A 14,478-nucleotide genomic window follows, 5' to 3' on the forward strand; every position below is an offset into this window, starting at 1 on the left:
AAACGAAATGATCTCATATGCATATAAAAAGCTTTCAACAACCTGACATAAACATTGGTCCACAACTTTCAGAAATAATTCTTAGGAAGAAAAGCAACGAATTAAATGAACAAATTAAAAAAGCACTAAAATCAATGTGAATTACTGTAGACAAATCTGGACATGTGACCACTGTACACACACGCGGCCCCCATTAATGGTGGACGTATTATGCCTGCTATTGTGCAAAGCTACTGCCCCATTATGGACGACCTGAACAATACCTAGCACAATGCTTACACCATTGAAGGGGGCCATCGTGATAGAAGTGTTATCGTGCCAGGACTGTTCCAAACTGGCAGCTGAAATCACAAATTCAAAAATCAAACTTACAATCTGGGAAAAAAAAAATAGCATGAACTTTTTCAAAACATAACAGCAGTTGCTTTATGTCAGAATTCAGTAGTACTGCTCTCGATCACATATCGCAACCGAAAATGTAACCATTTGTAAGTTTATTGTTGTCCAAAACGAAACATGACCATTTCCTTCATAAGCAATCAAGCCCAAAGGCTAAACAAAAAAAGGCAAAAATAAAATTTATTGCAATTGGTAAAATTTGCAGAATTAAAACAAATATTTTGCTTTGAACGGGACTAAATAAAAATAACTGCCGATACCAAACGAAACAAAGACCAAACATGTGTCGTCTGGGATGACAAAAATTTAGAAATATGTTTTTTTTAGGACACTTACAGACAAAATTTTAAATAGTTTTTTTTTTGTCAGTAGCAGAGAACAATTAGTGAACCAATCACATAGGTAGCACATGTTGCTGTGAAACTCGTTGAAATAAGGGTTTTGTACAACGGACAAATTATATTTAAAAGCAGCACATTTGTGTGGACGCACTTTTTGTGACTTTCTAAAGAAAAAGAACCACTATCACTGCAACATTTTTATACGGTTTTAAAACTCAGTACAGAAAGCTACCATTAGATTTTTTGACTTGGGTAATTTTTTTAACGTACATTTGGACAACAAACTTTCTTTACTGTTTTTTTTTTAACAATAGTAATGTACGCCTAATATGGGAATCGACACAATTTATATTTGTGTGAAACAAATTCTCCCAATAATAATAACACTAGATCTCACGACGTAATTACCTAATTATTTGTTTAGGAATTCATGGGTTCATTTCATTAGTGAATGCAAAACTCTTAATTCGTATACCTTTTAAAAATACATTTTTTGGAGGAAACTATTGTTTGTTTTAACTAGAAGGGATTTCACTTGAATAAGCTGCAGAAATATCTTAAAAAGGGGTGAACAATTATGAAACATTTAACCATGCATACAGTAATTCATCAGTTTTTGTTTTAAACTAAATGCGAAGTAATTTTTTTTTTATACAATTCATGCAATAAGTTCCTATTCAAATCTAGAATTGTACACAAGTTCTTTTTGTAAGATTCGAGTCTGAATTCTAGAATTCCTTTCCTATTTTCCACAGGACAGCTATACAAATGTATTCAAAGACAGTAACTTTGTTATTTTTTACAAAAAATTTGTAAGATTTCAGCTTAATATCAACACCCGTATGGTAAAACACTAATAATTGTCATGCATTGTTCAAAAAAGTTCATCAGTTTCATCGTAAGATTACAATTTAACACAGAGTTAATTTGTTGTTATCAAAGTGCTCTGTATCTGTCTCTATAACAAGGAGTGAGTCGGGGTACTAGATGTGCAGAAAAGGTATCAAGTAAGGCAACTAGAGGAGCCAGACTAAAAGTGTCTGGGAATACTATATCTCAGATTTCTTCTTTTTTTTTGTTTTTAATATCAAAGCCACAAAAATGTATATACAAGTCTTACAGGCGATCAGCCCATCTGGGGTTTTAAAGGCACAGCGCTGCCTTATCGTGTTAAGGCAAGAAGGACCGGTCAACTCCAGATTTGAATACAATTTTCTTCTTGTTTCTCACCGTTTAAAAAATGCTTGTGCAGTCAGCACCATTCTGAAGCCATTTCGACAAATAGTGAGCTTATCAAGTCATTGGTATGCAAGCATGACGAGAAAAATTGAAAGCATAAAGAGATGAAGCCATAGATGGCGTACCAGTACACTGACGAGGTTTTGGATAACATAGTTTGTTTGTTTTTTTCCAGTTCTAATTGACACATTGTTTTGAGTGAAAAATCAACATGTCTCTTGGCGTTCGGGTCTCTCGAGATCTCTTTTCCTATAGCTGTGCCAGAGAAACAGTCAGGGTTGTCTCGACTCAAGATGGCAATGTCGGATTTGATGCCAAGCCATCATACAAAGCCATTGGTTGCAGGGGTTGACAACTGTGAATCTTAACAATTCCCAGCTTGAATCGAGACTACAGCCTGGGGCAAGTTGATGATCGCGCCCTTTCGCTGACAAAAATCAACCAGCAGCACTGAAACAGAGAACGGACCCAGAATCTTCGTTCCTCAAACATTTCGGAAAGCCCAGCTCACAGTGAAAAAAAGTGAAATCACTGATGTTTTCGGCAAAATTGGAAGTCATTATTTCAACATTAACCTCTTCCAAGAGAGTTCTGAACAATCGTTATACAGGGGGGAAAACTGTGCCTTTTAAACTCCAAGGAAATCCGTTAAAAAATATCTATTAAACTTGATCCAACAGCAGTTGGCATTCTTTATATGAGAATCAAACATGTCACCGCCACTTTTGGCTATTTTCTGTTTTCTTTTTTTTTTTCTTCTTTTTTTTTTCTTCGTTAAAACTTTAAACGAACAAAAATCTAATTAGAAATGACAGGGGGAGGCTGTACTTTTCTAGGGGTTTAAGCCTAAAACTTGAAGAAAAGTGCACTTTTATAAACACACCAGTGCACCTAACACCACAGAATTATGTGCACTTCTTAACAATTTGTGTGTGTGACTAAGATTTTTCAACATTGAATTATTCATCATTAATTAACAGGTCTTCCAAAAAAAAGAAAAAGAGGCTACCTTCCTTTCATCCTCGCTTACTTATTCATCCCCTACAAATTCCCATTACAATAATACTGCTTCATCAAGCTAAAACATCAGTAACTGTTATTAAGAGTAAAAAATAATCTACCAGTTTCATTTTTATACTTTTTTTTGTCTTGTATTGTTTTTTTTTTGCTTGAAAGACCGACTCAAAAAAATACCCCCAAATAACCTGCTGGAATGAACAACGCCTATCACGCGATCTACCGTCCTCCAAATATCAATCAAAGTATCGATAAAAAGCTATTATAAAGCAGGCAAGACAAACCCTGAATTGTTGGTATCAGTATGAAATGTGTCGATATTTTCAGATAACAAGCACTTATCAATTCTTCATCATCATCATCATCATCATCATCGCACAGCGGACAATGTCTGATCGCAGCCAGTCCAGCCCAAAACCAAATGAACCGCACCAGTTAAAAACGTCTTCCTAAAAATATATATACACAACTGAACAAATATATCCACACCAACTTTATCTTTCTCAAAAAAGAACAAAACAACAAAAGTCAAAGAAATCCCTTCCTATAAAGTGTACAAATTGTTAAGTGTAAAAAAAAAAAAAAAAAAACCTAAATCTTGCTGCTGCAGTTGCAAAAAGTTCTCTCAAATCAAGAGAATCTGCTGATAATAGCTTCAAAAACTATTCAGGAGTTTATGAAGGAAAAAAAAATACATAAACTCACTTCACATGAATACAGCAATTTATAAGAACTTCCGTCGGAAGTTTCAACTTCCTTACATTTAAGAAGTGGCAACTTCTATTCTATTCCAAATTAAAAAATATTTGTAAGACAAAATTTTATCTGAACTCCTCTTTTCTGCCGACCCTCGACATAAATCACATCAATTTGAAAATTAAAAAACAAACCAAATGACCTCAACTTGAACAAAGTCGGGTCATATGACCTGAATGACAATTACAGGGTCACATGGCAAGGTCACATGACCGCACTTGACAAGGTTGGTCAGGTGATCATCTGCTTCAAGCAAATCTTGGCCAAAACAGTCCCCCAAGCCAACACCGGCTCCCGTTCGGACGTATTTACATAGAGGTCACATGCTCAAAGACTTGGTCATGTGATTAAAAATCACGTCATATGACCAAAATCACGTCATGTGATCAAATCCATTCATGACCATTTTTCCGTTTCAAACCTGTGCCTATTTTATACAGAATTAAAGTTTCAATCTTAAAAAGTTAAAAAATATCTCTTGAACAGCAAACTGTTAATTTTAGAGGAATGCAAGTTGTTTAACCTACATGTACATGTTTGTCTTTTTTTTTCAACATTCGTTAGCCATTTCACTGCAAAACAAAACAAAAATATTAATTTCATAAATACATGTTGTTTTTTTTACTGTTAAGCGATTGGGAAATATAACTATTTGGCAAAATCTGTAATCAGCAGAGGAAAGGAAATGAACAACAAAAAGGCGAGTAAAAGTCGGTCATAGGAAGAAATCCCATTCCTACTAAAAATTCATTCAGTTTTACTTCTTCCTGTAGAGGTATATCAGACAACCTTTGAAAAAGATTTAAAATATGAAAGCATTGCTATTTTCTTCATTTTCCCAGCTTAATTGTTTAACAGTATCTTTAAAAACCTCCTTTTTACTAATTTCATAAGCCACAAAATCAAATTTTGCACAAATTGGAAATAAGTTATAATTATCGGGGAAACCGAAGGAAGATTGAATAGATGTTGTAGAGCCGAACACAATCCACTAAAACTTTGCCAAATTAAAACACACGGAACACGCACACAACACTCCTAAGTGTACCTTTAAGGAACATTACACATTCTGACAAGAAAAACAATTATTTTTAAGTTGAGAAACATTGTATGGTTGGGGTGACATTAAAAAAATTCAGGGAAAAATGTTGCAACCTTGTGTACAAAGTCTATGGAGAGTCAAGAATTTTTCAATGTATTTCCTAACAAAATTGGAAATGTTTCTTGTCTTATCATCATCTTTGCAATGACTGACCTTCAATGAGATGATATATGAAGAAAAAGTGGCTTCAGGTTGCAACATTTTTTCCTTCTTTCGACTCAGGCCTAACATGACCAACCAGACTGGCGCCGACCCTAACCACACCATGGCATTACCAGAAATGCATTACTGGTACTGTCCATGTCTGGTTCCCAATGTACCTGCCAATCATGCTGCTTTTCTATATAGACTTTCATAAATCAATTTGTCCAAATTCCGATTCAAAGCATTCAACAGTTTTGCCCTCAAAACTTCAAATCTCAGAAGTGGAAATGTAAGATATTTAAACTTTCCCCCTATTCAAGGTCCATTTGTATTGAGTGATACTTCATCTCAGAAGATAAAGATAGTCGCCTGGTTGATCGTTCAGGCAAACCCACTTAAGTGCCTTGCAAACAAAGCACTAGAAAAAGTGTTTTATTTTGGTCACTCCCCTCTCTGTAAGTTCCTTGAAAGAAACTTAAGGTCACGTAAAGAGTCACCCGCAGGGCCTGCTAAGCACCGTATCAAATACATGTATTTGCTTACCGAAGACAGGTAACCAGCCAAATGTCAACAGATGTACACTGCGAGCGACCGGTTCTCTGCTCGGCAGGCAAATTCTCCCAGCATTACTTTCGGCTTAGCACCTGCATGAAATTGCGCCCTCTATTGTCCAGAAAATGTTTCTCAACTTACTTTTTTTTCTTTCTTGCAGATTCAGCAACAGAAAAACAGGAAAACACACACAAAACACACACAAAGCCAACGTAAAATTATTGCAAACTGCCCTGCTTATGTACGCTATCTACGAACTGATTCTCATAGCTCGCTCGTCCTATATATAGACTACTATAATGCACCAAATCAATGCCAATACACAAAAAAAAAAAAAAAAAGACATTGGAAAGCCAATGGGATCATGTACAGACTTGGGGTTGTAGACAAACGAAGGAATGATAAATTGACTTGAAGTTGGAAGAATTTTCAATGCGTAGTTCGGGAGTGAGATTGATGAGGGTTCTATGCATACATGTACAATGCGAGTGGTCATCAGTTTGGGTTCCAACTACATGGTCCTGTATAAAATCTATGAATACAGAAATACATGCCTCTGAAAAAAAGTCTGTCGCATTGCATTTCAAGCTCGAATTGCTTCATGCTTGTGCTCACAAAAATTATTGATGTCATTTTTGCGACGCTTGAGCAATCATTGGAAATGTTAACTTTGCGGGCAATGAAAAGAAATCACAAAACCGGTTTGTGACAGTGCAACTGTTTACAGGACTCGGCAATAATATCATATGTCCCTCAGTCCACATTTGTGACTAAATGCCCTTTAATTTGCTCAGCGCCTATATCACAGGTCAATGAATTATCTATAGATGTACAGACATTGGCACTGAGCCAGGATTACTGTTTATGGCCCGACTGTACGAACTGATAATCCTACAGTGTGCATTACAGGGTTTTTTTCACAGTGCAATTGGCTTTTATGCCCCTCAGTGGGCGGGGTTCTTTGGAAAGCAGCCAACAATTCTGTAGTGTGTGCCGCGTGGATATACTGACATTACCAGCGTTGGCCTCTCCTTGTGATTTTTCCCAAGATCTTAGGAGTCCGTTCAGGTATAAAACTGACCTTACGCATACTGCCATTTCTTATTCGCATTACCAGTAAAATAGTGCCCACGCTTGGCTCGTGTCAAACAGCGCCCTCAGGTGGTAACGCACAAAGCAGATAGGCCCATGGGCTAGCACTGCATGAAACTTGTAGGGCGCATGATATCTGTACCTGAGCGTGAATATAACACTTCAAATATAGGGACTTAGTAAAAAAAAAAAATATTGAACATGTAAATGTATGCATGTTCCTTAAAAACCCTCTTTCTCTGGCTGGCAATTTCAAAAAGGCCAGCCCAGCAGTCAAAATTAATCAAGTGACTGTTTTTAAGAGTTGAGTGCACCCTGCCATCATAAAGCAGGATCGACTGGCTGTGATTGTTATGAAACAGGATATAGCTATACTTTGACTGTAGGAGATTGATAAGCCAGCTGTGCCTACCAGTCACCTGCTTCAGTCTGTTGACTGAATTTGACTGTCACAGTGCCTTTGCAAGAACTATAATCTGACTGTTGGCGACTAGCCTGTGTAAAAGGCATGGCAGGGGAACAGGATTGAACGTTTGACTGTCTGTGACTGATCAAACAAAAGGAGGGTTAATTAAATTAATGCAAATTTGAACAGCTAAAACGGTGCATGTCCTAACAACAGGTTTCCCATTGAACGGTTCATGCGCAATGCTCAAAGGGCCGCACTAAATGTTTGGCTATTAACGGCAGATTACATGGACAATTTAGATTATGCCTACGTAGCGTGAATGCACAACTACATATTTTTCTTGCTAAACGGGGGTAATGTAAACACATGTCTTCTTTAACTGGTATGCTGCTCAAGAGGCTCACATTTTTGCGGTGTATTCCACAATACCGAAAGTATCTACATGATCCCGTAATGTACACACACATTTCAATGGACTATGAACATTCACATGATTTGCAAGTCGACGGACTCATTTCAAGCTTGCAAGCCTGGGGGAAAAACATGAATTCAATTCTTTGGAAAAAATGTGTAAGAATGATGTAAAACGGGAAGTGTTCACAAAAGAAAAAGAAAAGGTATAATTTGTCATTTCCGATGAGAAACCGGGGGGGGGGGGGGGGGGGGGGGAAGAAAGAAAAAAAAATTCTCAGAAATCACCTGACAAAACTGAAGGTTTCAGTTTGTTTCAGAGTCTATTCACAGTGAAAAATGGCAGAAATTTAGCACCTGAAAAAGTAAAATTCCATTCCATTCACAGACAGTTCATAAAACTGGCACGTAGCCGCGCAAATGAAAAGGATTTTAGACCCAATCCAAATAAACAAAATGAATGCATCTAAAGTGAAACCTAAAATCGTCAAATCATTGGCGCTGCTATTTTTATTCTGGTTGGGACAATATTTTAGCGGCAAGGAATTTGGTCAGGAGACCAATTTTTTTTGTCTGATTTATTTTATAGTTTCCAAAGAGACAATTTTTTGGGGTTTTTTTTTTAGGGTTGGGTTGGCAACAAGCCAAAAATCTGTACAATTTTGGAAACAAATTGGTACAGATTTGCATCATTGCACTCTGTGTACATGCACATGTAAGCACGTCAGAATTGACATGAAATAGCGCCCTCTGTTGCTGGAATCTCATGTGAATGTTCAAAGTCCATGTTCAGTATTATAAAAAAAAAAAAAAGGCAAACGATACAAAATAAATATATAGCACATATAAAAAAAATCACACTCTATTTGGTCATGTATTAAGTTACAACATTAAAACGTTTACGCAAAACTCATTCAGGGATTAAAAATTTCATTCTAAAGAAAGAAACGATGTCTGATTGTTTTTTTAACTACTTTTTTTTTAAGTGTGAACACACAGCAAGCAAGATAAAACGTAAACAACCAAAACTCAATTTTTTTTCTCGATAATCTTCTTATTAATTTTTTGGGACATATTCTTTTTTCCCCCATAAGTTGTTGGAATTTGAATTAAAAATTCTTCGGAAGAAAAGGTGCATGTTGCCAAGCTGTGTTTTGTTGGACACAACATAAACTGTACCTTTACTTTTAAAAATGTTTTTCTTGTCAAATTTGCGACTTAAGAACTTGAAAGAAAAAAACCTACTGTTTTAGGAAATTAAAAAAAGACTTTGCCACGCCCCTTTTTGTCAGTTTTGTTCAATTTGGTCAACGTCTAATTCATTGCTGGGGTCCAGGGGAAAAATACCCGAGTCCACTCCGTCTTCTAAATCGTCAGCATTTTCATCATCGCTGCTGAGGGCGCCGTTCTCGTGGTCCTTCTCTCCGTCATGGCAGCGCGTGCTGTAGCGCAGGCTGTACTGCGGGCCCGGGGCCGCCGTCGATGAGAAGAATTTTGTCAGAGCCGGTGGGTCCAGCTCTTTTGTCGGGCTTGAGGTAGGTGTGATCATGATGCTGGAAGTGTGACTGGTGTCGCGCGGCGAGGAGGCGATGGTCTGAAGGCCCCAGAACTGGTGCGAGTCCAGGAGGGGCTTACCGTGGCTCCTGGTATGGTACTTGTTCTGAGGGGAAATCGTGCCAAAAATGGGAGAAAAAAAAATTGAAGAAAGTTGCAACAGACCAATCTATTACATACACCAAACCCTGGTGTTGGAGTTTGACTGGATGGGGATTATTAGGGTTAATTAATTAAATTGCCACACACCTTTGGAAAAAATCTAGAGAGATATGATTTGGAAAGTGTCTTTTTTGTGTTGTGCTTGAACCAAAAAACAACAGGCTCCTCGCTGACACATTTATATGTATACATTGTCCAAAAGCCAAGGGATCAAATTCCATGGCAGCTGAACACACGGCCCTGATTTACAGCACCATTTTGAACATGCTTATTCCTTGGACAGAGCCAATCCTTCGGAGTTGACGTGTTGAAGCTGAGGTCTTGACACTACGGGTTGACTGAGGGGAGAGACATGATCGTGCCCGCAAATCAAACCGCTCTGACAAAACACTGCTGTCATAATGTACACAATCCAAAGAGAAACTGCAGAGCCATTCCATAGATGTTGTATTTTTATCACGTTTCGCTACTACCCCGAACCCCAAAGATATACTCTAGCAATTTACGGTGCCGGGGAAAAACAGTCGCAAAATGTCATCAAGTCATTACTGGTGCGACACGAAAAAAAAACTGTGTTCTTTTGTAAACTTCGTCTGAGAAAACAAACATTGTGCCTTGCTGCTGACTTATCGCGATGCGCGCAAGATGTAGAGGGCGGTATGCGCTGCCTAGCAAATATGAGGCCAAGTTTGGGTAATTACATGTATCGTTCCCTTAGACTGTAATGTGTTGTTAGGAAAAACTGCAAAGAACCCTACAACGACTTTATTTCATTCCTCATTGACTCTTAAACAAAAATTAACCAATCACCAGTGACACTGTTTTGAACAGCCAATGAGAAAACAGAATGTGGCCGCACATACATGTATATCGTGCTACCTTGGGTTTTTTTTAAGCACCAAAGTTCATGGAGCGGTGTGCGTACATGGGTTCAGAGGACTGTGCATAAACTGAAGCATTTACGTCATATCATTAATCATTTTTTGTAGCGCAAGACTGCATTGCCATAGGGTCACACCGAGTAACACTCACATACCTTCCCAACACCACGACAACGCGTGCACCAAATCCACCACCACAGCAGGTTTTGCACTTCCAAGTATTGAGATCTCATCTTCTATTAATAATCCAGCCAACAACAGGTGACACATTCTACCAACAATCCTGTTTCTAAAAACACGTTGAATCCTAACCCCCCAAGAGGTTTTCTCTGGGCATCCTGCCAAATGCAACAAAATGCAACCTGGCTGACATGAGAACCCTGCCAAATGCAACAAAATGCAACCTGGCTGACATGAGAACCCTGCCAAATGCAACAAAATGCAACCTGGCTGATATGAGAACCCTGCCAAACGCTACCAAATGTAACCTGGCTGACATGAGAACCCTGCTAAATGCAACAAAATGTAACCTGGCTGACATGGAAACCATGCCAAATGCAACAAAATGCAACCTGGTTGAAATGAGAACCCTGCTAAATGCAACAAACTGCAACAGTGGATTCTGTTGCATTGCGCAGTGAAGCCAGTATACACAAGCCTTGGCACTAAGCAGTTACCCTGCTGAATGCAACCAACTGCAACAGTGGATAGTGTTGCATGGGCCCTGGCATTATACCCTGCTAAATGCAACAAGATGCAACCAAGCACAGGGTCTTGAGTTGGCTGCTAAATGTAACAGTATGCAACACATTATTACCAGTGTTGCTTTTGTGGTTCAAACACTCGCACTTGCGGTATTCACGCATGATTTCCAGTAATACTTCACGGAGCCCTATTTTCTCGCGTCTTGCCAACCCCCCCCCCCAAAAAAAAACCGCACAAATGACAAATCATACCAGAACCTTTGCCACCCATCGCCGAACCCGACACCTCAAATACCCAACATTTTCTCTCCCCTGTATAATATAAAAAGAACAAAAAATTCCAATTTCATTCCCCCAATGATTTACGCTCTCGGTCACCCGAGCCGCGCACATGTGAGAAAACCAGCGACTGCAGCCTGCCAACACGTTCAGGTGAAACATCACAACGAGGAGAATCTTAATTGCTAGGATTCCTTCTGGAGCGTATCAGGTGGCAACCGAGATTGATGGGCCCCCAAAGTAAAACACTGGCTGCTCTCCAGAACCAAAAAAAAAAAGGGGGGGGGGGAGTCAGTGTTCCTTCAACTCGCGGTGGTTTCAAAGGCAGCAACGTAATGAAAGTCGCACTTAAGTTTCCATCATGACGACAATATTGGGTAACTAATTATCGTTTCATTCTGTGCATGCATCCTGTGTGTAAACACTGCATAGTTTAAAGCACCACACTTTGTGTAATATGAAGGCAAAAACACGTAGATAGGAAAGATGTACCTGTACACGTGTGCTTATCAAATGTTTGTATTTTGAGTAAAAATAAACTGCCGATAGCAAAACTGGCATGATTCCAAAACAAACAGAAATCCATCCCCTTGATATTTCCAACGCATTTCAGTCATCATGTGTAATGCATTTTGTCCTTCTGATTAACAAAATGTAGGGGGAAAAAAACAACACATTTAACTGCTATTTTTAGAAAGGCGAGTATGAATAGAGACAAAGTGTTTTTTCTTTTCTTTGGGTAAGGTTATCCGTCCTGCAGGCATAGGTCAGTCGGATAGGGAAGACCGGAGCCCGAATTGAGACGTCCACATACATAACTTGTTCCAGTTTGCCGGGGCGCTTTAATCAAATAGAGGGAGCCTTTGCTGACAAAAGGCTGTGACTTATTGCATTATGCTCATCAATATATCCTTCCTCCGGTATATAGTTTCGGGGGCCATTCACTCTAATAACGTGAAATGCAATATGTGCAGCAATGGGCGGGCAAAGAAGCGAAAAAAAATTGATGGAAAGAAAAAAAACCTGCCGTGCTTTGGCTAGTCTAGAGTATAGCGGCGAGGAATTTGTGTGTGTATATGTGTCTCATGTGAGTTCCTTAACGCCTATTGATTTCGGAGACTCGGGTCTGAAATTCCAGCCAGAAACGACGAAGCGAGGGCTATTGGGATTATGTTGTATTTCTTGCCTTTCCGGGTTTCTTCGTGCGAAGATGAGCTTTGTGTCGTTTCAAAGTGAGAATTTTTTTTTTACTTTTGTGCCTACATCGTATAGGGTTTTTTTTTGTACACTTAAATCCCTTAGCACTGCATATTAGAGTGCTTCTATCAAATGTGATTGTTCGACAGGAATCTTAAAAAAAAGAAGCTAATTCAGGGTTTGACCTCAAGTTTTTTGTTCACTAGCCAGCCGGGCTACTGAAACAGCCTCTTAACTAGCCCGCGGGCATTTTCACTAGCCCATATTTATTTATTTTTTAGCTCAAATACAAAATGGTGCATATTCAGGCTCAATTCTGATGGAATTTTGTCAGTGTTTTTAATAAACAGATCTAATAATCTAACCTTTTAAAACAGTTGAAAACACTAGACACAAATTGATGAGGTTTGCTTTCTGAATTTAATGATTTATTTCTTCCTGTCTGTTCATCTTTGCCGTATCCCAATAATATTTTGACTCGCCAGCCGGGCTACTTACATGTAAGGAATAGTTTGACCAGCCTGCCGCTGTTTTGACTAGCATTTGGCTAGCGGGCTACCGCTAATTTCGAACCCTGGCTAATTCATACCAATGCTAGCATTTACATGATGTCTTACTTTTAATCATCAAGATTGAAGAAATAAAATGCCGGGAGATACATTATGAATGACATGTACCATGTAAAAGCTTTCTAAAGAAAGCAGGAATCATGGAATAAAGAATGCATGAAAACTGATCCGAGGATGGAGAGAAGCTAAAAGTCAGCAATGTATTTTCATTAAAATGTGCAGCATTATACATTGTACATGTGGGAATGCCACGTTGCAATCTTCAACAATTTAGCCCGAGAGAGGCTTACATATATTTCAATCAACACAACTTTAGTCATCATAGACTGTCATTTCTCAGCAAGATGGCAAGACCATTTGCACCCAATGGCCGGGCTTAATAGCTGCTTCGTGCAAAATATACAGCTTCAAATAAGATTGTAGCCATATGGTGCTAAGTCCAGACTGATGTCATCTGTTATTTTTTTCCACCCTTGCCGACACTTCAAATATCTTCTAGTTGTTCCAAAGATCACGCAAGGTGACTGCAAAACGAAACTCTCTCAGTATCCAGGCATTCATAATTTCTTTTTTCCCACTGAGAAGGGATTCTTGTATGGTTTTGAGATCAGAGGGGCGCTCACGCATAATGCTGGCCCCAATTCTCTGGTGTCTACTTTTGTTGAAAGAAAATTATCGATATTAATGGTTTTGGGGTGAGCTCCTTGCCACCAGGACAACTTGTAAAGGGGAGAGTCGCCGAAAGCTTCTAAGGAGCTTTACTGAAAACGGAAGGGGTTCAGAATTTCTTTCTCCAGTTGCCTTTTTTATTTTCACAAGCCAGGGCTCTCTACAGACTTGGATTAGGCTCGAGTCGGACCTGTGCCACTTTCATTCAGGGGAAAAAGGTTTCTCAACTTAAGGAATCACAACAATTTGTCAACTTTGGAAGGGCAAGCCCATTGTGTTTTGGCTGTTTTTCTTTCTTTTTCTTACAAAAGAACGCAAAACTTTCAGCCCACATAAAAGAGTGAATGAAACCCTCTATTTACAGTAGATTCAAGCCATGACGATGGATGCTAGGAATTTGAAGGATTTAAGCCATGGGACTATTGGTGCTTAAAGGGTAAGGTTTGAAAAAATGCATGGACAAAAAGGAAAGGGATTACTTGTTGGGGTCTAGGGAAAAGTTATATATAGGAAGCCAAAGGTCTAGGGACCTGTTGGAAAAATACGAAACAGTAAGTTGTTTGTAATACACATCTTTTGACTTCGTTTTGGGGTACTGTTGAATCAAAGAGCCTTCTGTGGATGTACATGTAACTCTGTGAATTTGCCACTGGACAAAAACAAGGATTGCATTTCGTTCTACTAATTGGTAGAATAAAGCATGGATAAAACTGAAACAGAATCCAAACTTCCAAACTCTTGAATACATGTAACTACGAAGATCAAGATTGTTAACGCGTGCAATAAATCATTTATCAATTAAAAATGAAATAAACAACTGAGAACTGATTGGACATTATCCCTGCTAGAGTTTTAAATATTTTGTAACGTCTTGTAAGATACTGCTTTGGATTTGGGTAAGTTTTGGTATTGCAGTATACCAGTTACCTGTTGCAGTGAGGATTGTTAGCCACAAGTTTTCGGCAATTTTTTTTTTTTATAATCAAGTTCTTGACTTTTCA

General features: G+C 38.6%; 1 protein-coding gene across 1 annotated transcript in view; it reads right to left on the minus strand.

Annotated features, from left to right (window-relative positions):
* Nucleotides 1-8,076: 8,076 nt before the first annotated feature.
* LOC119720599 overlaps nucleotides 8,077-14,478 on the minus strand; it is a 41,051-nt gene continuing 34,649 nt past the window's right edge. The window contains exon 3 of the mRNA XM_038190330.1: nucleotides 8,077-9,122. Within this exon, the coding sequence (XP_038046258.1) occupies nucleotides 8,751-9,122 (372 nt within the window). The 3' untranslated portion in view covers nucleotides 8,077-8,750. The remainder of the gene's footprint in view (nucleotides 9,123-14,478) is intronic.

This window comes from Patiria miniata, unplaced genomic scaffold (assembly GCF_015706575.1).
Source record: "Patiria miniata isolate m_02_andy unplaced genomic scaffold, ASM1570657v1 HiC_scaffold_9, whole genome shotgun sequence".
Classification (NCBI taxonomy): domain Eukaryota; kingdom Metazoa; phylum Echinodermata; class Asteroidea; order Valvatida; family Asterinidae; genus Patiria; species Patiria miniata.